The 24,176-nt window shown below is 46.7% G+C and overlaps 1 protein-coding gene across 11 annotated transcripts in view; it reads right to left on the reverse strand.

The window, feature by feature from the left end:
- Positions 1–24,176, reverse strand: part of GDPD4 (glycerophosphodiester phosphodiesterase domain containing 4) — a 39,795-nt gene that overhangs the window by 12,995 nt on the left and 2,624 nt on the right. For 4 of the 11 annotated variants that reach the window (XM_032098982.1, XM_032098973.1, XM_032098971.1 and 1 more), the window contains 5 exons: positions 10,357–10,565; positions 9,653–9,756; positions 8,802–8,895; positions 3,251–3,310; positions 1,383–1,481 (listed from right to left, as the gene is read on the reverse strand). In XM_032098982.1, coding sequence (XP_031954873.1) covers positions 1,383–1,481; positions 3,251–3,310; positions 8,802–8,895; positions 9,653–9,756; positions 10,357–10,539 — 540 coding nt within the window. In that variant the 5' untranslated portion in view covers positions 10,540–10,565. Of the gene's footprint in view, positions 1–1,382; positions 1,482–3,250; positions 3,311–8,801; positions 8,896–9,652; positions 9,757–10,356; positions 10,570–14,646; positions 15,618–15,649; positions 15,861–15,930; positions 16,192–17,507; positions 18,066–24,176 lie in introns of those variants that run through there. The other 7 variants (XM_032098975.1, XM_032098972.1, XM_032098974.1 and 4 more) reach the window with 6 other exon arrangements.

Consider the following 24,176-nt stretch of genomic DNA (forward strand, 5'->3'; position numbering starts at 1 on the left):
CTAGGCAAATCTGAGCTAGAAACCAGTCCATCATCTTCTCATGTTCACCAGAGCCCTGTGGCAAATACTCCAGCTAAAACTGACAGTTATTAAGGTATGTGCTAGGAAAAACCCCAACTACCCAGAAGCAAGCCTTTCCTGCTGCTTAGTCCTGATGCTGGAACCTCTAAGATGGAAGGGTTGAAGAAAGCAGCAGTCACTGGGAGACGTTGGTGGATGTGACACTCTCTGCCCCAGACACTCGACACCAACATCTCCCAACCAGAAGCAGGATTCAGTTGTGCAAGCAGAGGTGCCATCTGAGATGTCCATAATACCTGAGGTAGATCTGCAAGGCTAATGGACGTGACGTAGTATCTACAAGAGATTCATGTCCTTTGGGAACAGCAATGGGAGGCCATCCCAAAGGGCATGGATACCTGAAATAAACAGCACCTGTGGGCAACCCAAAGGCTCTTGTGTCTCTTTCTCCTCATCCACATCCCCTAGTGTTTGTCAGGGGAGGAGAAGCTGATGTTTTCTCATTACCTTTGCCAGTGCATAACCCAGTGGTTAGCAAACTGTAGAACAGGAAAGTGCAATTAACCACATCCTACAAACACATCTTGCCAGTCCACTTGCATTGCTCTCCCAGCCTTCACAAGCACTAAGCCACATGGGAGAGAGCTATTAGACCCAAATAGGGTAGAATCATGGAATTGTAGAGTGGTTTGGATCCTGCAAAGCAGCTGTGTAGTCAAAGGCTACATACTTCTTCCTGCCCAATACAACTGGGGACCTGGATGCTCAGACACTGAACAGCACTGGACAGCTCTTGCCTCCACCTTCAGATCTGGTGAGAGTTGAGGAGGCCAGCAACCATGAACTCTGATCTCCTGCATCCAGCATTTTGTCCCACCTGACACCAGCATTCTCCACCTGCTCCCCAAAAACTTGTTGCTCTCTTGCCCTCAGGAGATTAAGCTCTTCTGAGTCACAAAAGACTGGAATTGTGCTGTACCAGCAGATTGGGATGAGGGATGAGGGAGAAAGTTCTTGCTCCAGCAAACCTACCAGCCTAAGGGGTCTGATTTACCTGCCCTGGACAGATGAAATTTAATAGTACACCTAGATTTTTGGGAGGGAAAAAAAAAGGCTGTAACTTTCTATATCTTTCCAAACTGAGACATGTTACATCACACAGCTTGAAACTCAACCTCGGGCCTTGGCTTCCTTTCCCCCAAGAGGAAATGTTAGGTCATAATAAAAGTTTACTCAGAACGTACCCTGCTAACAAAAACCACTTGAAAAACACGCACCATACAGAATATCTTCTGCCAGTTGTCACAAAAGACTTCTATAAACAAGCTGCTCTTTCAAATAGACGTCCTAACCCCTCTTACCTGGAAGGACAGGCGGACAGTTTTCCGGTGATCTCGCCAGAGTATAGATAATGCAAAGAGGGATGAGATAGTGAAGCCCAGGACGAGAAAAGTACCAATCTGGGGACACAGAGAAGACATAAATCAGCTTCGGCATTTTTGCATAGGGTATACCATCCATCTGAGTCACAGGCTAATTTAAGCAGCTTGATAAATTGTTTAAGACGCATGAGACTGACTATGCCAGTTCAAAGACGGAGAGATCCAATGGGACTAAAACCAAATCAACAATGCTATCAGTATGGCAGGACTGATTTCGGGAGCTGGGTACTCAACTAAGTCAGCTCTCAGGACTCTCCCTGTAATCAGTGGAGAAAGAGGAATTTCAGAGGTGATCCATTCCTGCTTGCATTGTGATGGAATATGCATTTCTGCCTGTTGATACAGATGGAGCCTAGGTTACCAGGTTACACTAAATCCCTAACCTGCAGATGGAATTCATCACTTCTAAACTCAGAAGTGATAAATTCCACCCAAAAGGGACAACAACACAACTTCCTTGTTCTATGAGCTGCTTTGTAACAGGCTTCAGCGGTAACAAACCCTCCCATAATTAAGAGATGAGAGCTCACTTTTTAACCTAGAAGGTGCGGCAGTATCTCAGTCAATTCTTCAGCTTCTTGTTTGGTTTGGTACCATCACTGCAGCAATGGCAGGCTCTTCTTGGTGTATCATCTATCTGCTGACAACTAAAGGCAAGTAGCAATTGCACCAAGGCCCTAACCATTCTTCGGGGGATCTTCTACAGATCAATGCCTTAATAATCCCTTGCACCCATGAATGCCTCTTTCTTATTATTCTTCTTTTTTTTTTTTTAATTTGGTTGGTTGGTTGGTTGGTTGTTTTTTTACAAATTGTTCTACAACTTTCTGGTTCTCGTGGAACCCATTTTTCAGTTGTAAAGATCACTCCATTTCCATTCCTTAAATGAAGAAACACAGGATCAAGCACCTGCATGCTCAGCTCTTCCCTCCCACTGCAGCCTTTGCAACTGCATTGCATCCTACCCTAAACTGCATGGATGGAGGAGCATTTTTAAATGCCTCACACAGCCTCAAAAATTACTTAAGGAAGATGATTCTAACACATAATTTTACAGCAGCAAGTCCCCAGTAATTTGTTTCTGTATCTTCAAAACTCCAAAAGGCATTTCCCATACCACAGAATAGAATTAAGAACTATAGAACAGTTTGGGTTGAAAGGGACTTTAAAGATAATCTAGTTCCAGCCCCCCGGTCATGGGCGGGGATGCCACACAGTAGATCAGATTGCTCAGGGCCCCATCCAGCCTGGCCTTGAACACTCCCAGGGAACCATCCAAAGACCAAAAGGCATAAAGCACCAGGATGCCTTGGAAAAGCCATATTTCTCTCCTACAGAGAGAGCAGACACTTTTTGCACTGTTGCTGGCGTCTGCTCCAGAAAATCATGCAGTGCTTCTCAGGAGAACTTTGCTTTTGACTTCATGTTACCATATGTAGATGTGTCAAATATAGATATCTTCACCTGAATGAGTCACTGCAGGCACCTAGTGGGGAAAAAATGGTTCTTTGAGTGTGATTCATCTCATCTTAATTTAGATGTCTATGACCAGCTGGATGAATTGCATCCTCAGAGGATTCATTTCCCTCCACCGAGTGCAAAAAGAGTTTGAGTGATCAGCTCAGGTGGAGATATCATTTTCATGGTATCTCGATCTCGTAAGATTAACCTCTTCCCTCTCTTCCTTCTCTCCCATAGTCTAAGAGGTTTCTGTGCAAAGAAACACCACAGACTCAATTATTTTAAAGCATAGATTAGAGTTACCAGAAAGCCCTGACTCTCCCCACCTTGTGACTCCAGTGCAGGTACAGCTGCTGACCTTCTGCAAGCAAACACATCGCGAGGACCTGGGAAATCAAGAAGAGATTGTATGCATCCTGGTGGAAGGTGGTGACGTGTGCCAGTGAGGCACTTCTGGAATTATTTTTGCATTGGGAAGTTACTTTACACTAGATCTTCCTGCACAAAGTCAATGTTTGCAGGACAGGTGTATGGAGAGAAAAGTTTATTGCTACAGTAAAAATGCTTCTGAAATGGCCAAGCATGTGTCAAGACTGCCCTTCAGGATCAAAGACTTTTTCCTGGGTAACAGATAATTGGGCTCTTTGGGGTACTTGCTTTCAATGACTTTTTGTGATGAGAGACTCTGAAAGAGGAATGATGGCCAGAGTAAATTATTATTGTATAAAAGAATACAGCACAAACCTTGGCTATTTTCTATGCATTTATTGTGATTAGAGGGGTATCAACCATGGGAGAGAAGTCAGGGAATAAAAAATGCCTCAGAGCAGCACAAAAGTATGGAGCAGACAGCAAAAAGGCAATTCTTCCACATTAACCACAGGGAAGGCAGGAGACAGGCACATCTCAGACCAGAGAAAAGTGTCTTGGGGATTAAATGACTCCAGTTTTTGGTGGTTGGCATGTTTTGTCCACTTGATGACAAGTTGGAGCCCTTGGGGAGGGTTCTTGTAAGGCATGCTGAAAATGCCAGTCAGGACAGAGGACAACCCAAGATGCTTTGAACACCAATAAGTCGAGAATGAGGCAAGTCAGTCCATGGTTCTCATGCAGAGTTTCTTCACACAGTTGCACACCTAAGTAACCAGTGGGTCTGGAGATGAATTTCACCCAAAGAAGCACTTTGCTGCTGTGAAAATGCACAAGTCTATGCTCAGGAGTCTAAATGCCTGGGGAAACTTCCCAACTACTGTAAAGGATAATTTTGGGCCCAGTATCACCAGGTATCAGGGCTTAGAGAAAAGTATCTGTTAGTAGACATCCACTGAGGAGGATCATTTTTGCTGCAAGTCCCTCCAGACTGTAGCATAGGGGGATTGTATGAAAATAGGACATATAGATTTGGGGGGTCTTCTGTCCTGAAACACAACTGCAAGTGAATGTAAGTTGTTTCCTATCCATCCACAAAAACTCCCTCTTTCCAGGATTATGCTCATTTGAAGCAAGATACAAGGCCAGGTTGGATGGGGCTTTGAGCAACATGGTCTAGTGGTAGATGTTCCTGTCCATGACAGAGGGGCTGGAATTAGATAATCTTGAAGGTCTCTTCAAACACAAACCATTTTATGATTCTGTGATAAGCTTGGCAGTGAATAAAAGTGCTTCTTGACATGTTGGCTTCCTTTAATGGAATAAATGCACCCAGTACAGGATGAGTAACTGGGAGCAGTTGAGAGAGAACTGAAATACTGCTAAAGATCTTAAATCAGCCCCATTTAAATAAGCTATTTCAGGGTGAAAAAATAAGAGAAAAAAGCTACTCTGCTCCTTTGCTGCAAGTCTTTGTTACACAAAGACCTGGTCCTTGTGTACAGTAAAGCCAAACATTTAGAATATTCTGAGCCAGAAGGGACCCACAAGGATCATCAAAGTCTATCTGCTGGCCCTGCACAAAATCACACCAAGAATCACACCATGTTCCTGAGAGGATAGTCCAAATACTTCTTGAACTCAGGGCACTCAGGCAGACTTGGTCCTGTGACTACTTCCCTGGGGAGCCTGTTCCAGTGCCCAACAGTCCTCTGGGTGAAAAACCTTCTCCTAATTTTTAACCTAAATCTCCACTGATAGAGTTTTATGATGTTCCCTCGTGTGTTCTCACTGGTCTGTCTACTCCAAATTGCTTCCACACACTTTCTGGGATTGTCTAATATAAGTACAGAGGCATGAGGGCTTAGGTGACCAGTATGTTTCTGACTAATACTGCCAAGGTTAGAGTCAAGGTCCTTCTTGCCAATCCCATCATCTCACAGCCTCCAACACTTGCATTCTTCTCTTCTTTAAAATGAGGTGTGGAAGTGTCTGCCCTCCACCATCTACCTGCAAAGTGGTGATTAAGGGATGCTTCTCAGTGGTAAGAGAGATGGGCTCACTGCAAGGAGGATTGCACCTTTGTCTCCCTCTTTCTGAATGGCTGCATTGACCACAAGGTTATGCTGCAAAGGGTGGACAGCAGGTGCTTAACTCCACTCTGCTTCAGCATGGGAACAACCTTGTAATCATCTCAATACTTCTGGTGAGGTGTGGGCAGGCTCTGAACCTACACTACAAGGACATGCAGGCAGGCACTTAGACACTCAGCTCACCTGAAACATCTGCTCACTTAGATGTTCTCAACTGCTGGATTCAGGTCCCTTATATTCATTCACTTTATGGCAAGAAACTCAGAACTTGTCTGGTACCCCAGTCTCTTAGGGATGGAGTTTTGAGGTCACGTTTTGGATTTCAGCATCAATGTACTATTTTGAGTCCTTCCATTTATGAATGAAGAGGCCACAATGCTTCTGAACCTCTTTACTTTGCAGAGTCACAAGTCTCCTCCTCACAACCCTCAGAACAAACATGGTTGAACTGCAGAGAGGCAAATGTTTTCTGCTGGGGTGTGAAAGACTACACAAGAAAAGATTTTTCTTCTCCACTGAGCATGAACAGCTCTGTAATTAGACCCCTCAGCTTAACCTTTTAGCCCTAATGGGGATGAGAAAATTGTCTTGGGGACTGACTGAACAATTGAATTAATTGAAATTGATTGTGTGAAAAAATGACAATGATGCATGTGGATGGAGAGCATCTTTGTCCAGACAGCTAGTGCTTTCTTGTACAGCATTTTCTTCGGCCACTTGTGGCTGGTGGGCAGAAGACTGTATGCTTCAGGGGGTCACAATAAGGTCATGGAAGCAGGCTTGCAGGTTCCAGTTGGGTGCCATCATTAAGAAAGAGGGTATGGTGCTCACAAGCAAAACCAGACCAGCCACTGGTTTATACAAAATCTTTCTGCTCCAACAAGGGCATCAGGGTGCTCATTTTTCCAACATGATGGGCTGTTCATGCAAAACACCACCAGAGAACATCACCTAGGTGAAGGTCTCCAGTCCTTCTTGCAACACATGGGGGGATACTCTCCATCCAACACCGTTCAACCAGAATTTGGGATGTAATTTATCATGGCAGAAACCTATTTGGCCATCAGTTGTTTGAAATGTATTAGAGCAAACCACCTGTCATATAGTACCCACACTGAGAGATGTATTTAGATGTGGAAGGGCTGAGTTACACTTACCAGCCCGTGGGGCTCACAGTGTTTTGCTGGGTGGTCCATCAAAGCCTTCAGTGAAAGTGAAGCACTACGATGAGCTTTGCCCAGCCACAATTGTTACAATACCCTTCATGTTTTCAGATAGAGGGAGCATAAGTGGTGGCAGTGATAACTTTCCTTGCTCCCCTTTCCCTCAGGACCTAATAACATTTAAGTAGCAGCCTCATGCCCCCAGCACCCACTGCTCAGCATGGATGCATGCAGCAGTCTTGCCACATAGGACACAGTGGCATGGCAATGCAATCAAGCAGGACCAGTGTCCTCAGAAATACCCAACAGCTTTTGTTGGGTCACTTAACAGCTTCATAAAAGCAAGGAGCAAATGGACCTTCACTGCAGGGGCTGTTCCCAGGGTGGAGGAACCTCTGAAGTGTTTCTTCTGTTGTTTGATACCATCCAGACAACTTGTATTCTTTCAGGTTTATCCATGCTCACCCTTCTGAGGAAGGCAAATGTTGTTAGCCTCGTTAGACAGAACTGAGAAGCTTGAGAGGAAGAGGAGGATGTAGCTACATAATAAAGAGTGAGACCAGGACTGAACTAAACCATGTAGGACACCAATTTCACCTCATATCCTCCATCTTCCTTTCTGGCTTTACTTTGCCCATCACCTGCCCTGCCAGCTTGCAGTCATCACATTCATGCTGACAAAAACCTGAAAATACTCTAAGAAAGTCCACTGCTTGGACACTGGCTGATGTTTGGATCCAGACAGAGCATGACTGAGCTGATATATCAGCCCCAGGGGTCTTCAGGCTCCTTAAGCCCAGGAAATCCTGTAAAGCCAGTTTCTAGCACAGGCTGTGGTGAATTAGTCTGATCCTGAGGTTGACTCCAGATCCACAGCCTGCTGAGGCACCATCTCAGATGTATCCATGTCATATGGGCATCTCTGGCAGCTCTGAGTTGCCCCAGGTAGCATTGTAACCACCAAGCTACCCACACTACTCCATGGCCCCTGGGAAAGCCAGGTAGGCTCTGCTGAATAATAGTCCATGAGCCCTAGAGCCACCACAGTGTTACAAAATCCTTGTAATTACTTATTGTTGTTTGTCCCATTCAGACCTCAGTCAGTCCACATCTCTTATGATGCTCTTGATTGCTGTGGCATGACCAAGCACCTCTCCTATTTATCACTTTGGGGTTTTTATTGGTAGCACTAGAATAAAAGTACTATTTATTTGTACTTCATCAGGAAGAAAGGACCCCAGAAACCAATTATGTTAGGTACTGCATGGACAAAGCCAAAAGAGATTCCCTGTCATGAGCAATTTACAGACTGACTGTATGACGACACATCAGGGAATGGGGAAGAACAGCAGGAATGGAAGATAAAAGCTGGTTGTCTTGGTCACAGAGGTGAGACAAAGCCATAACCTCACCTTCAGCACCTGGCATTTCAAAATGAAAGTCGGAGCAGGCACAAGACTGATGTGGACTCCAGTGCCTGGAGTCAAAGTGAATTCTTGGCCTATAGCTCTGGATGCAGAAGGTGGAAACACAGATGCAAATCTGTTTAATTTGAGAGCTTTCTTATGAAGGAAAGAACAGAGGAAAAGGATGAGTAAGTAGAAATTTTAGGAGAAGTTTGGGTTTGGTATGTTTCCCTAACTAAAGCAGACATCAGATTAGAACTCTAGAAAAACTTTCACAGGACGTGGAAAAGTGAGGATTTCAGGAACCTCTTTCAGCATAAACTTCAGCATCTTGTGACCACATCTATGGCCTCTACCTGGAGAACATCCTCCAGCAAAGCAGAGTGAGTCAAGTGATAAAGTTCGATTCTCCTTCCTCTAAGAAACCTTTTTATCCAGGATTAGAAGAGTAACTCAGCTGTGATGACGTATCACCACTGCTACCTGACTCAGAGCCCCATATTTCCCTGCTGCCAAAGAAATAATCTTCAGTTCCCTCCAAATCTAAATCCAGCCACTGCTGGCTCAGCTTTCCTTGGGTTCAAGGAGGAATTGTACACATTTATCAAAGGGACATCATTGAAAGAAATCACAGAAACATCTGGCTCAGAGACCCCTGAGCTGAAACTGGTCATTTGCAGGTGGATATGGGGAAAAAGTACTGTAAACACTCATTGTGTTCCAGATCTTCTCCAGGCATTCACTGTCTAAGGATCATATGGAGGACTAGACTGAGCTTCAGTCTGAGACATTAAAGCCATCCCTATGCTTAGCTTTCAAGGTCAGCTTACAAGGAGCATTGCTTACCAGTAGCAGTGAGGTGTATGCGAACAAGACTGCAGCCACAATCAGGATAACAAGAGACCAGAGAAACCAGAAGCCCAGGTTACCATAGTTATACCTAAAAATAAACCAATAAAATATTGTAAGAATGTTTTTGGTTAGCACGTGGACTAGAGGGGACCAACAGCCCTGTCCCTTGAAATTCTGAAATTTTCTAAACAATAGAACAAAGAAAGGCAGAGGAACAGCCTACGCTGGTAACATGCAAAAGTGATTAAGAGCTTCCTTCCCAAAATCCCTGATTGCATTAACCATCAGACTAATACACATTATTATACCTTTCCTTCCCATAATATTTGAGCAGCTCTAATTTAATTTTAGGGGCCAGACTTGCATAACTGTTGCCTGCATACTACAGAAGGAAAAGATGTGCATAAATCCCTGACGATTATTTCTTACTTTTGAATCTGGGAACCTGGAATTCTCTTTCAGTGAGAGAGCTGGTTCAATGCCTCTGATTCCAGCCATTACACTTCTTCACATGGAATGGGAAGGAGAAAGGGAAGGAGAAAAAGAAAGACTCAGAGAAGAAAAGAGTTATTTAGTCCCTTTCATTCACAATTTTTGTGACGGTGATTCTCCTCTTTCTCCTAAATTCACACTTACACCTAAAAATTGTAGCCAAGCAAAAGGCAGAGCCTCAGCACCTCCAGAAGCATTGGACATTCAATTTGGATGCTGTAACCAAGAGTTTAAGGTGCCAAATCTTTGCTTCATGACTAAAGTGCCCTGTTTCAACACAGCTGCTCCAGAGGCTGCTCATCCCTTCCCAGTCATGCCCAAGGGGTGGGAGAGGAGGAAAACACAGTACTTACCAGTCAAAGCCGTTGTAGTCATTTTTACCTTCACCCCATGTGTACAGAAAGACCAGAGAAAAGCAGAAAGCTGCAACAAGCAATGGGAAAAACATGCATTCCCGCTGGAGAGGGAGAGGAAGGACAAGCAGTCAGAGCTATGGCCAGCCCAGAGCAATCAAAGCAAATGGCAGGTACTTTTAGGCTGTCCCTAAAAATATGTAGCTTGGTGTTGGAATTCTAACTGAAATAAATATGGAGAGGAATTCAATTCCCATCCCTTGTAACCAGGAGAATGTCCTCAAAAGCCTACTCTGCACTACTTGTTTTCAGGGAAAACTCATGACTTCCAAATGAATGGGATTTTTACCGCCTCACATGAGAGGAAATTGCACTGTACAGCAACCTTCTTTGCAATTCTTACTGCACACCCAACCCTAATGTTACTTCTTTAATTTGATTCTATGGCTTTGAGATGTTTCACTGGCCAGGAGAGGTGGGTGCAAACTCCACATTTATTAGTTGTGCGGCAGCACAGACAAATTGAGCTTGCCACCGAAACAGCAATTCATCAAGCATTTAGAGCAAAATCTAACAGCCCAACAGATCCCAGCAGGCTCCAAATGATATTGGGCTGGGATTCCATGACATCAACCCCTTGTCTGCTTAGACTGCCCTGCCCCAGTACAGAAATCCATGTCTGTGCTGATTTTGTGCTCATTTACCATGTTGCAGCAGCATTTCCCAGGCTCAGTCCTTTCGCGCTGGTACCGCCTCCAGCGGCAGCTGTAGAAACCAGCCAGGCAGGAGACGAAGGGCTGGTGCTCGTACCGCTGCAGCAAGCGCCGGCGGACCACCTTCAGCTTCCCAAACTTGAGCCTCTTGAGGGTGGTGGGACTGGCCTCCATCTGAGTGGCTTTAGCTCATCTTCCTCCTGGAACAAGACCACAGGTTTTTACGGGGACACTGTTGGGTAAGCTCTCCATATCTGAAAAAGGAGAGGAAGTTTTCCCAAGAGGATGCTGAGACCAGCAGGAAGTGAGGCTGAGGACATCCCATCTAATTTTATATACCAAAGTGAGATGACCAGCTGGGAAGGATGGTCACTGCAAATCCTCTTAGCAGTCAGTGGTGCTCCTGGTTGTAACTTAGGTGCTCTGAATCACCTTTGAGGCTACCTCTGCCTCCTTTTGCCTATACAGGGAGTTCTGGGAAATGAATTCATTAACTTAAGCACATTTCAGATTATGTCATATGAACCTGAGCCTAGGCTTACCTATGGGAATTATTCAACATCACTGTGACCTGTTTGAAACCTGCTATCAGTTTAACAAGCTCATATAGAAAAGGCACTAAACCCCACCCCCAGGTACACAGCTCTCTTATCCTGGAAAAACTGCAGCACTGCAGAGACTGATCCCTTAAGAATTAATTATTTCCTGGCTGAAACAACTTTACTTGGAACAGGTTTTCAAGTGTAGAAAGGCCAGCTGCAAAGATGTACATGTGGGAGACCTATTCATAATCATAATTTAAAGCAAAGAACTTGGTGGTAAATTGCAACCGGTGTAGTTACAGTGAAGCAAATAGCACAGAGACTAGTGCTAACTGAAGACTGCTTCACCCAGCAGGGCACTACCTTCAAGGTAAGACTTCAAGGAAAGATTTAGGAAAACAGTTTTGTGTGGGCATGCAAAGAAGCCCCATTATACAGTCCTTCTTTAGAGTCAAGTTAGTCAGAGATGTTTTTCTGTTGCGTTAAAAAGTGCCATCGCATCCTTGAGTCCACACCAACCATGTCCAAATCTTGGAACATCTGCTGCAAAATCCCAGCTTAGGACTCAAGATTTCCCTAATTTTTCAGATGTAATACCAAAAATTTAAGAGGAAGAATAAACAGTTTGCTGCACTATACACATGGATGAAACGCACATATATAAAGGAAATAACTCGGATCCCAGTGTGTCCTCGGAGAAATCAGTGCATAAATCCTTGCAGACTGACACATCCAAATAACTGACCAGTTTGCAGGAAGCACAAATAAATCAGAGACATCAGACACAAGTTAAAACAGAAAAGACGCTCCCCTCACTCTCTTTCCAAGTGCCCCAGCCTATTGGCAGCTGGAGTACCAGGAAAGAGGATGGAAAGGAAACAAAAAGAGGGTTCCATTTGGACCGCTACTAACTATGCAGCGTTAAGAATGCCATGCCCTGAATGCCTTCCTGAGACAGATGTTTCTGTCCATCCAAGACAGGAGTAGGGAATGACACACACTTGGATGGGGTGGCATCAAGCCATCCCTAGAAGCTCAGCAGTACCAGATCCTGGCACCAGCAAGTCACCCTTAGTAAAAAATTGATGCCAATCTCATGTGGCAAGATGGTGATCCTGCTCTAGAATTCCCAGAGCACAGCTGGGGGGATGTGGTGCAGATGACAGCTGATCCGGCTGGTTTCATCAGCTGGCCTAAAGTACACCTGGCCTAAACCCAGCAATTACCAAGTTACAACAGCCACAGCTTCTGAATATATTTGAACCTTCCGAGCTCTTACCAGAAGGTTGTCACATGCCATGGGATTGCAGTATTTGTTATCTCCTATAAGGATCCCCAAAATAGGAGTTCCCGTATCACCAAAGGACAGCATCCATTTCTGCTCAGCCCTTCTCCTTCAGCTACCGGAATTCAGGGCACTGGACCAAACCTGTTAGTTTTGCTGTCAGAGGGCCATGAGGTTTGTTACTCACATTCCTGGGTGTGGGTACAAGGCTCACACATCAATATTTGTCTATGAGCACGCAGGATTTGATACGAAAACAGATTATGGAGATCCTGAAACACTGCCCACATCATCTGTCTGGCTCCAGCAGCATGTCAGGTGTTAAACCTAGGTGTTAAGTTTACCCCTCATGAAATTGTCAGTGATGGAGATCCCAGCATCTCTCAAGACAGGCTGAACTAGTCCTAACTCACTTTATAATTCAACACTGGGGGGGTTTTCCCAGTGTCTTGTCTACTGTATTACAGTTAAGGACATTACTTCATGCCTTGTTTATTGTGGATATAGTGAACTCTTCCTTTGTTACGTATTTCATGTATTCACATGTAGATGTCTTCCCTTAAGCCTTCTCTAGCCTCAACAATCCCAGCTTTTCTAGTCTTTCCTTGTAGTTCATGTTTCCTCCTCCTCAGAGTATCCTTGTATGGAGTGCACAGTCACCTGCTATTTGGGATTTCCATGACAATTCCCATGGGTTTTGGCACACGGTAGCCACAGTCTCTCCAGGATACACCTGTTCACCCATAGCACAGGCTACTCGATACCTGCAGCATCCAGTTTCTCTCATGTATCAAACATCATCTGGCCTTGAGCTTCTGAATGCTTAAATAATTCACCCTGGACTCACCCCCAGCAGGAAGGGAAAGGTGTTTCAGCTTCATCACACAGTGACAGAATTTTTTGGATTGGGAGGGATCTTAAAGATTGTTCCACTAGACCAGGTTGCTCGGAGTCCCATCCAACCTGGCCTCTAACACTTCCAGGGATGTGGCATCCAAAACTTCTCTGGGCAACATCAGAGCTTCATCTGTGTATCAGAGTACTTATGACACCACCATAATTAAGAATTTCATTACCTCCTACCTTAGTCTTTCCAATCAAGTCACCTCGCCAAGCCCATGGGTTATTGGGAAAGGGGTACTTCATTGCAGAGGAGGCTGGGGAATGAGGGAGAGACAAACACAACCTCCTGTTCACAACCCCCTCCACCAGCCTCTGGCTCTCCCAAAAACATGAGGCTGGTCAAAGAAGAGCAAAACACCTTTGTGTCTGGCATTCCCTGAATCCCCATTGACCCTGTTGTCCAAGCAGTATCAGTATGGCAATAAGATCTTTCAGTATCAAGAGACTCAAAAAACATAACTTGTCCCCTGCTTTGGGTTCTAGCTTCTGCTGGCATCCATCTGTCCTTCTTTTCCTGTCTTCTCCCTTTTTTCTGCCCAGAGACCTTTTCCCTCCTCTCCCAGCCCCCAACAGAGCTACCTCATTCAGCTGCTCCTTTGAAGCCTGCAAAGGGCCAAAGAATCCCACAAAGGCAATAAACTCAGACTGAAATTTTATCTTGTCGAGTACAGAGGACAGATGTTCTCTAGCATATCTCCACTCCAGTAAATGGAGATATAAATGGAGACCCTACTGCACCTTCCAGTACCTAAAGGGGCTACTACTGAGCTGGAGAGGGACTTTGGACAAGGGCATGGAGTAACAGGACAAGAGAGAATGGCTTCAGACTGAAAGAAGGTAGGTTGAGATCAGTTCTTAGGAAGAAATATCAGTGAGTTCTTGACCAAAGCAGAAACCATCCTGCCAATCCCCAGATCATTATTTGATCCAAGGCTCCTGCTCCCTCTAGGCATACAGGGCTCACCTAGCAAATAGGAGCCTTTGAGCAGCTCTGACCCACAGCTTCAGGGGCCACTGGGTCTCTGCTGAGCAGCGAAGCACAAGGCATGCTCAAAGCACTAAACAAAAGGTGATGCTTGCGTGGAGATGCAAAGGAAAGAACTGACAGGGAGAGGGAAGACCAAGAACAATTCATCAAATTTTAGGCTGCTTCACTCTTAAGCCAGTGACTCCTACGAAGAGCCCGTCTGCCTCTGCAGTTCTGCAAGATTCATGTGTTGCGATGCATTTACACCGTGCTGCTGCTGGTATCAGCAAACAGCCCAGTGGTAACTCCCAGGACAAGTCCAGGAGAAATCCCTCTTCAATGTGCCAAGACCCATGTGAGAATGAGGAAAACAAAGACAGACACAAGGACAGTCGGAAGGGTGCTTCTCAGCTCAAAATGTACTCATATCTCCAGGCACTCCGTTCTTCTCTTTATACCTGCCCCTCCAAACAGGCATCACTCCTCCCCTTTTACCTCCACATATTCTCCCTGGTTTCTGCCCTCAGGTTCATCTCTATGTTCTCAAGTAATTGTGTTCCCTTCAACACTAGCTCCCTCCTTACCACTCAGTCACCCTTCAGGTTCTCCATGTTCCTCTGTCTCATGGTTTCATCCTTCCTGGTTTCATCCTTGGTAACCAATTATCAGTCTGCTGCCACAGTTGGGAAAAGGCAATTAGAAGCCATAAAAACATCCCAAGATCTCCCAAACTCCCAAGGTCCGGCTGAATCTGCAGTGCTTCAGACCACACCAAACACTGACATTTGAATTCACAAGCATCTGATCCTGAGAAAGATAATATCCCAGTAACTGGGCCCATCAACAACACCGAAGCAAATGGCAGATGCAGAAGCCAAAAAAACAATTCAGTCCTTGGCAGGACTTAGCAAGAGGTTTCACAGTCCTTGCATCTAGATTTGAAGCACAGTTCTCTTAAAATTCAAAGATCGTCTGCAATTCCTGCCCATCTTTACCGGGCAAAGTTAAATGGATAAAGGGAAACAGCAAACTTGCATCCATTCACCGGAATGCCATGGGAGCAAAGAGCAACCAGGTAAACATGCATCAGTAGGATGGCAAAGTTTAGGACTCCTTAACAAGTGAGGCATGAAAGCAGTAACATATATTTTTCTGCTCCATAAACCCCAGGGACCTCAGGTTTTTCATGGCAAACAGAGACTTTGTGTGCTTGCAGATAAGAGTCCCCATAATTGCAGGCAGTCAGACAGGGCTGCTGCCTTCCCACTGCTTGGCAGAGAGTGAGGAAAAGCATGGGAAATAGCCTGGGGGCATGAGAGAGGAACGAGAAGGAGAGCAAAATCAGGAAACATATTCAGCCACACAGCCTGAACGCTGAAAGCAATGCAAAGAGAAACGGGCTTGAGAGGCCAGTGCATAAGCAAGGATTAAAAACCTGTGTCTTTTTGGGTGCTGGGGCCGGATCATTCATAATCCAAGGGGAAAAGGTACAGCAGCCAAATTTGCCATTGCCCTATAGCTTTTTCCCTTGGGCCTTTTAAGTATTTCTGTCCTTTCCCCTGCATCGAGGTCTCTCCCACACAATACCTTACAACGCAGGGGGTTGGTAAGGCACGGCCGGCGAGGCGGCAGCGGCGGCGGCGGAGCTGCGGCCGGGGGTGAGGGTCAGGTCAGGCTGTCCAAGGAGAAACACCCCAGCAGCAGCAATCCAGAGCCCTCGCAGCACCGGGAAGCTCACGGCGGCGGAGCGGGCGAGGAGCGGGCGGAGCCGGGAGCACCGCGGCGGTTTCAAACCGGCCCGGGCAGCGCGAGAGGCCGGGGCCGGCGAACGGGGAGTGCGCGGGGAGTGCGCGGGGATTGCGCGGGGATTGCGCGGGGACTGCGCGGGGCTGGCGCGGCGGTTCTCTGGCAGGCAGCGGCTGGCACGCGCAGCGGTTGTCCCAGAGGTTGTCCCAGCGGTTGTCCCAGAGGGCGCTGAGGCGCTCCAGCACAGGCAGCAGAGTCAATTGCCTCAGATGCCTCGAGATGAGACGACCAAGAGGGGACCTCACCTCTAAGTGTCCGCGGGGAGGGTGCCAAGAGAATGGAGCCAGGCTCTTGTCGAGAAACTGGTGCACAGGAAGCTCCACCTGAACAAGAGGAAGAACTTCTTTACTGTGCAGGTGACCGAGCACTGGAACAGGTTGTCCAGAGAGCATCTCCCACTGGAGATACTCAAGAACCACCCAGTCCTGTGCAATGTGCTCTAGGATGACCCTGCCTGAGCCATGAGGTTAGACCAGATGACCCAGTGTGGTCCCTTCCAGCTTGACCTGTTTTGATTCCGTGATTCTGTGGTTGCAGGCTCTTTCCAGATCCTACATTTCCCACTTCACTGCAAGAAGAGAGCTGGGGGAAAAAAATTGCATGGGTAACAGGAGTCACATGAGGGACACAGAGATGGTCATTTCTCAGCCCCTGAGCATGGCCAGCTTCTCCTAAAAATCTGTAAAAAGACAGCAGAAAGGAGTGATGCCCACTCTGCCTGTTCCACTGTTTCCAAGGGGTTTGGAGGACTAAGAGATTCCTTGAACCTGAGCTGAGCCTCTCCAGCATCTGCAGCTCCTTAGCCTGGAGATTCCTGCCACCACTCTTTGGGGGATCACTTCCTGGCCTTTCCCCTGGCACTCTTCCGCAGCATCACACCAACAGAAGCAAAGGAATAAAACTTCCTGGCAAGCTGCCGGTTGATCACCATCATCATGAGCTGCACATAGATCTTGCCACTAGCCAGAAAAGGTCAACAAAGAGAATCCCTTAAACCTGCATTTCTGCCCTACAGTCTGCCCAAGGCTCTTGATCACCGTCCAGCATCCCGTTTATTTGACTATCATCTGCCTTCAGTTTCTTTCCAGGAAATGAATGAGGCGTAACCCAGGAAATGAAAAAAAGATCAAATAAAATAAAGATAGTTGTAATCTCCCTGTGATAAAGAATATACTCTATATCCTCTCCCTGGCAGATGTTAATTATAGTTTATCAGTATGACCTTCAGCAGTTTCTTGATAAGCCCTGATCTGGGATCCCAGGGAGTGGCACAGCCTGGGACAAACACGTGCAAGGCATGTCTCATGCGTTGCTTATCTGTTGGCTCTGAGGTGGAAGAACACAGCCCTTAGCAGAAAGAAACAACAAGGCTTAACACAGGAAACAACGAGCAGATGTGGATATAGAAGGGGAATAACAGCTCCTGCAGTGACTGCAGGGATGATACTTCTCCTTTCCATTTGTTGTAGTACACCTCTAACAGGCAGTGGCTGTGGCTTCCAAAGACGTGGAGAGATTTCCACCAAGGTCCATGCCCTACATTGTGGAACACCTCACCACATTTTGAACAGACAAAAATAATCAAGCCCATTTCAAACAAATACTGCCAAAATCCTGTATCTATTACACAGGGACTTACCCCATCACAGAGGACATCCAGGAAGAGCTGTGCTGGGAATGGCTGCTGTCCCCTGCTCAGCCAGAGGTGCCTCAGCTGTGGATACATGCTTTAAGGAAAGATCTTCTCAGGCAACCAATCAATTTTGTGGGGTCAATTTAAGAAGCCCTTGAGGTGCCCCCATGGCTAAGAATGAGTGATATGGGTTTAGAAATGCTCTGCAGCCCCAGATGTCTAAACATACCCCTACATGGTGAAGCAAGCCTCACTCCAAGGTGAGAGCTATTGACCTTGAAACAAAACCCGACATCAGCCATGAGAATTTAGCATAGAAAAGGCATCTTCATCCCTGGTTTTATTCCAGAGTGATCATCATAGGAAATAAAGCTGCATAGCTGAAACACATTTTTGCACAAATCACATTTTTCCTCCCCCAAAACTCTCCCCTAGAACTGTTTACTGTCTCTGTTTCTTCAAGGTACCTCTCTGAAGAGTGTCTCACAATCAGAGGACTGGAGCACCTCTCCTGTGAAGACAAGCTGAGAGAGTTGGGGCAGTTACTGACTTTAAACTGAAAGAGTGCAGGTTTAGATTAGATATTAGGAAGAAATTCTTCACTGTGAGGGTGGTGAGGCACTGGTACAGGTTGCCCAGAGAAGTTGTGGCTGTTCCATCCCTGGAAGTGTCCAAGCTCAGGTTGATGGGGCTCTGAGCAACCTGGTTTAGCAGAAGGTGTCCCTGCCCATGGCACGGGGTTTGGAATGAGATATCTTAAGTTTCCTTCCAACCCAAACCATCTCATGATTCTATGTTTAGAGCATGTTTGTCCCCAGGTGCAGACCCCAGGAGTCATCACTCATTATTCACAGCCAATTGCAGAAATCTTGTTTAATCATACTTATCATCATTATAAATTACAGCTGTTTTTCTTCATTTTCAAAGCACTTTTCAGGCTATATTAACAAATGTGTGCCCAGGAAATTATTGTCCAAGTCTCAGAGCATTTACAATGGGTTTTATACAAATGCTTTCAGCTTCATGTGGAAACAGGCAAGGGGAAATCATCATGTTTGTAAAAGGGTCTCAAAGTGCTACAACAGATTTTCCCTCTCGCCTGCTAGGAGCAAAATGAGTGTTTTGAATAAAGCGGAAAAGGAAAAGAGGAAGGAAGGAAGGAATTCGGAAGGAAGGAATTCGGAAGGAATTCAGAAGGAAGGAATTCAGAAGGAAGGAAGGAAGGAAGGAAGGAAGGAAGGAAGGAAGGAATTCGGAAGGAAGGAAGGAAGGAAGGAAGGAAGGAAGGAAGGAAGGAAGGAAGGAAGGAAGGAAGGAAGGAAGGAAGGAATTCGGAAGGAAGGAATTCGGAAGGAAGGAAGGAATTCGGAAGGAAGGAATTCGGAAGGAAGGAATTCGGAAGGAAGGAAGGAATTCGGAAGGAATTCGGAAGGAATTCGGAAGGAATTCGGAAGGAAGGAAGGAAGGAAGGAAGGAATTCGGAAGGAAGGAAGGAATTCGGAAGGAATTCGGAAGGAAGGAAGGAAGGAAGGAATTCGGAAGGAAGGAAGGAAGGAAGGAAGGAAGGAATTCGGAAGGAAGGAAGGAAGGAATTCGGAAGGAAGGAAGGAATTCGGAAGGAAGGAAGGAAGGAAGGAAGGAAGGAAGGAATTCGGAAGGAAGGAAGGAAGGAATTCGGAAGGAAGGAAGGAAGGAAGGAATTCGGAAGGAAGGAATTCGGAAGGAAGGAAGGAATTCGGAAGGAAGGAAGGAAGGAATTCGGAAGGAAGGAATTCGGAAGGAAGGAAGGAAGGAAGGAAGGAAGGAATTCGGAAGGAAGGAATTCGGAAGGAAGGAAGGAATTCGGAAGGAAGGAAGGAAGGAAGGAATTCGGAAGGAAGGAAGGAAGGAAGGAAGGAAGGAAGGAAGGAAGGAAGGAAGGAAGGAAGGAAGGAAGGAATTCGGAAGGAAGGAAGGAATTCGGAAGGAAGGAATTCGGAAGGAAGGAATTCGGAAGGAAGGAATTCGGAAGGAAGGAAGGAATTCGGAAGGAAGGAAGGAAGGAAGGAATTCGGAAGGAAGGAATTCGGAAGGAAGGAATTCGGAAGGAAGGAAGGAATTCGGAAGGAAGGAATTCGGAAGGAAGGAATTCGGAAGGAATTCGGAAGGAAGGAATTCGGAAGGAAGGAAGGAATTCGGAAGGAAGGAAGGAAGGAAGGAAGGAAGGAAGGAAGGAAGGAAGGAAGGAAGGAAGGAAGGAAGGAAGGAAGGAAGGAAGGAAGGAAGGAAGGAAGGAAGGAAGGAAGGAAGGAAGGAAGGAAGGAAGGAAGGAAGGAAGGAAGGAAGGAAGGAAGGAAGGAAGGAAGGAAGGAAGGAAGGAAGGAAGGAAGGAAGGAAGGAAGGAAGGAAGGAAGGAAGGAAGGAAGGAAGGAAGGAAGGAAGGAAGGAAGGAAGGAAGGAAGGAAGGAAGGAAGGAAGAAGAAAGAAAGGAAGAAAGGAAGAAAGGAAGAAGGAAAGAAGGAAAGAAGGAAAGAAGGAAAGAAGGAAAGAAGGAAAGAAAGAAAGAAAGAAAGAAAGAAAGAAAGAAAGAAAGAAAGAAAGAAAGAAAGAAAGAAAAAGAAAGAAAGAAAAACCAAGAGGTAGAGAAAGATTTTTTTTCAATGCCATGTCTTTGGCTGGACTCAGGCATAATCTGATCCAAGTGTTCTTGGGTACATGGGCACTTTCCCAGCATAGCAGAGATGAGCATGACTGACAGGTATCTTTGTCTCTGTTGGTGCCAGACCCCTAAGCAGAGTCTTTCCTCCATTTTTTACTCTGATCAGCCTTCATATACCTCATTTATAAACCATTTCTTGGGTTATACAGCACCTCACTCAGTCTTGGGTTCCCACCTCAAAAAGACAGAGCCCTTTAGGGAAGCTGGCATCCTTCCCCTTAGCAACACAGGTAAGCAGAGGCAGAAATTAGCCCCAAAAGGGATCAGGAACAGCTACCTTCCATCTGTGATCACACAGAGACCTTCCACCCCCCAGCCAGATGCTGGTCCCAGATGGCAGCAGTGAGATGTCCATGTCTGGGTGTTACTTCACTCAGCCAAAGAGGGAATCAGGACCATCACTGAGCTCCAGGTCAAGCCTCAAAATGGAGACTCAGCATGACCAGTTTGGGGTGAGATGCTGCTCCCCACACATCAGTGTGGTCAACAGGAGAAGGTAAGAGTTTTGTTCTCACTGTGCTTGTGGTCGTGCAGTGTCACCAGCAGCAGTGTGTGCAGACGTGCTCAGCTCAGCCCTGTGCAGCACGTGAGCACAGCCCCGGGCTCTGCCCCTGGGTGGCCCACAGCTTTCTAAGAAGTCGCTCTCCCACCATTGAAAAGCCACTGTGGGGAGGCAAAAAGTGCTTCCATGCCTCAAAGCCTGCCTGGGCGGGAGGAGGAGGAGGAATAAATCCCTTGGAAATAAATAAAAAAGAGCTCAGAAAGGAGGGAAAAATTTCTTTGAAGCTATAAATCCTACTTTGTGCATTTCAGCATGCCCTGGCTTGGGTCCCTCTCTGCTCCTGGGAATGCCTAAGCAGCTCTTTGTGCCCTGCTATTAAGGGGAGACGAGGAGATTTGGGCGCAGTGTGGGGGACCCTCTCCAGCCCCACAGCCCCACCGAGGCCTGTGCATCACCACAAGCATCATCTCTGGGGGAAGACTTTGTCCCTGAGCCAAGAGGGGAGAAGAAAAGAGGTTTCCAGATTGCATACCTCGGCCCAGCAGCTCTGCAGAGTGCTATTCAGCCTGGACAAAGGACAGGGGCCCTGGACAGCCACTGTGCTGAAGACCCCAAGCGCTGGCCCTCCCCCAGGCTGGGTGTTAAAGTTCAAGCCTTGGAGCCAAATGCCCTGCAAGGAGGAGAGGAAAAGAGAGGAAAGGAGGCTTTCCATGTCACCAGACAGAAGTTTATCCGTTTAGTTATTGACAGTATCCAAATGCATGAGGGCTAGCCAGCTTTTGCACCGTAAGAATGTGGTGCTGCTGTTCTCAGAGAAAAATCCTTTTTAGCTAATTAAACACTACCACAATTCTGCATAAGGCATCTCAGGAAATTCTGAACTCATTTCAGAGCAACAGGATGTTCTGACACACAAATCCCCTGACCTAACCTCAAACCACGGATGCAGCGAAGCCAGCACCCAGAGCCTCAGTTTCCCAGGTCAGGGTTGTGCCAATAGTACAAGAAGATCCAGCAGGTCAGGACTCTATGGCTCATTTGATTTTCATCCATCTGCTAGTGTGAGACATGGAGTTTGCTTAGCAAAGTCAAGAAGATTAGCACAGATAACCCATGGGCAGAGCCTCGATGGACCTCCTCAGGGCCAAGGACACACAGCACAGTCACATCTGCTGGATCAGCACCCAGCAGCGCTCACATCCCAGCATCCTGGAGGAAACGAGTGATTTATTCAGCTGTAGAGCTTGGGGTGGGTGTTCTCATTCCTCCATTGATCTTTCCTGGAAGACTGGTTAGAATCATAGAATCATTAGGATTGAAAAGCCCTCTAACATCAAGTCCAACCATTAACCCCACACCGTCATGCCTACCACTGAACCATGTCCCCAGGTGCCACATATACACATTTTTTCCAGGTGACTCCACCACTTCCCTGGGCACTCTGTTCCAATGCTTGAGCACCCTTTCAGTGAAGAAATTTTTCCTTATATCTGATCTAAACTTCCCATGGTGCAACTTGAGGCCATTTTCTCTCCTCTTGTTACCTAGGAGAAGAGACAGATGCCCACTTGGCTGCAGACTCCTTTCAGGTAGTTGTAGAGAGTATTAAGGTGCCCCCTCAGTCTCCTTTTCTCAAGACTAAACATTCCCAGCTCCCTCAGCCACTCCTTGTGGCTCCATCTCCTCTGTGGTCAAGTGGTCACCCTGATCACCCAGAACAGCCAGCGAAGAGAAATGGGCACAACTCAGCTCATGCAAGGGCAGATGTCTAAATAGGCCAGATGAACGGCCTCACACACACCCAGAGTGCCAGGGCACAAGCCCAGCCCAAAAAGAAAGGGCATTCATCGCTTAAACCCAGCAAGCCCTGCCAGTTCACCTTCAAGGAACTTCTGCATCCTGGCACAGAGAGGACGAGGCCACAACTGCCAGGGGGTTGTCATCCTGTTGCCATACAAAGGGACAGCCACAGAAATTCTGCATATGGGGTGACATGAAGCAGTCACAGGGGCCACAGGTGGGTCCATGGGTAGGACCACATGTAAGGCACCAACAGGCTGATTCAGGGCAGTAGTACTCAACCCTACAGTGCCTCATTCTCACAGAAGGGCCAAAACCTCACCCCTCCCTGTCCCCCCAAACAGAGAGGAATATAGAACAGACCCAGCCTGGTAGCAGGTTGCCAACTGGCAGCAGAGAGGGAAGGAAGAGGTCACAGCAGCAAAGCACTAAGATGAAGGCTGGAAAATCTGAGGGATGGAGAAGATAAAAGGGTTGGCGTTATTCACCTGCATTTCTTGCAAGGATTGGGTCTTGCTCAACGAAAAACTTCTTAAAAGCTTTGCAGGGAAAGAGAGCACTTAGGACAGAGGCACCATGACCCCACAGAACCTTTCTGACGGCTTTGAGGCATGAATCAATTAAAGCAATCACAGAGCAAAGGTTAATCAGTAGCAAGTACATCTTAAGAAATAAGTAGTCTTTCAAAAAGCAACTGCTTTTGCCAATTCCCCCCTCCCCTTTTTCTAAAGTGTCTTTTATTTCTCCAGCTCTGGAGACTTTCCAAAGTAAGGTCAGTGATTAAGAGCAGCTGCCGAAAGGACCAGACTGAGTCGGTGGCGGCAGCCGGGGCTGCCGGAGCAGAGAGGACCGGACCCGTAATTGTCACCAAGGCTGAGTGCTGTAAAAGTGTCTCAGGGATTGAAAACCTTCCAGGGGCTCCCAGCCTAATTGGAGCAGATGGAAGCTGGAGAAACAAGGAATAGCTCACAGTTGCATTGGAGAACAGAGGAAATGAAGCAGGAGAGTAAGGCAGAGACTGACTCTAAAGCGTTTCTGCACAGGCAGTGAGACTCCAGCAGGCCTACAGCAATGCTCCGAGCTGCTCCCGGCCCGTGCCCTGCTTGCAGATATGTGCTTCTTTCTTCTTGCACCCAACGCGGGAGCTGACGTCAAAACAGCCGCCCTGGGCAGCAGCCACAGCCTCATTCACACATGGTACTCATTCCCCCACCCAGCCCTGCCCTCCTTCCCTGCCTGCTGCTATTCTCGTGCTCCCTGCTGCTATTATAGCACAGCACCATCACAGCCAACCTCTTACCCTGTCACCTCTCCTTGCAAGTGTTGATGAAAGAAAAGAGCTGGCACACTGTGGTGGCCCCAAGATCTTCCCTTGGCACCAGACCTGCAGAGGGTGAGTCCCAGGACAGGGTTTCTCATCTCCTTCTTGCTACAGCATCATGTGCACTCACATAGACTGCAGCTGCTCAGCCACTGGAAAGGACCTGGGCCACGAGCATGGAGAGTCCATCCTGACCCTGGCAGCAGGTTTTCATCATGCTTAACACACCTTCTTCCCTGGAGATACCACAAAGACTGGCAAGGCAAACAATGACAGGGGAATAGGATCAATAGGACATGGGCATGTTCATTAAATCAATGTATCACAGAATGGTTTGGGTCGAAAGGGATTTTC

The sequence above is a fragment of the Corvus moneduloides genome, chromosome 2 (genome assembly GCF_009650955.1).
Source record: "Corvus moneduloides isolate bCorMon1 chromosome 2, bCorMon1.pri, whole genome shotgun sequence".
Lineage (NCBI taxonomy): Eukaryota > Metazoa > Chordata > Aves > Passeriformes > Corvidae > Corvus > Corvus moneduloides.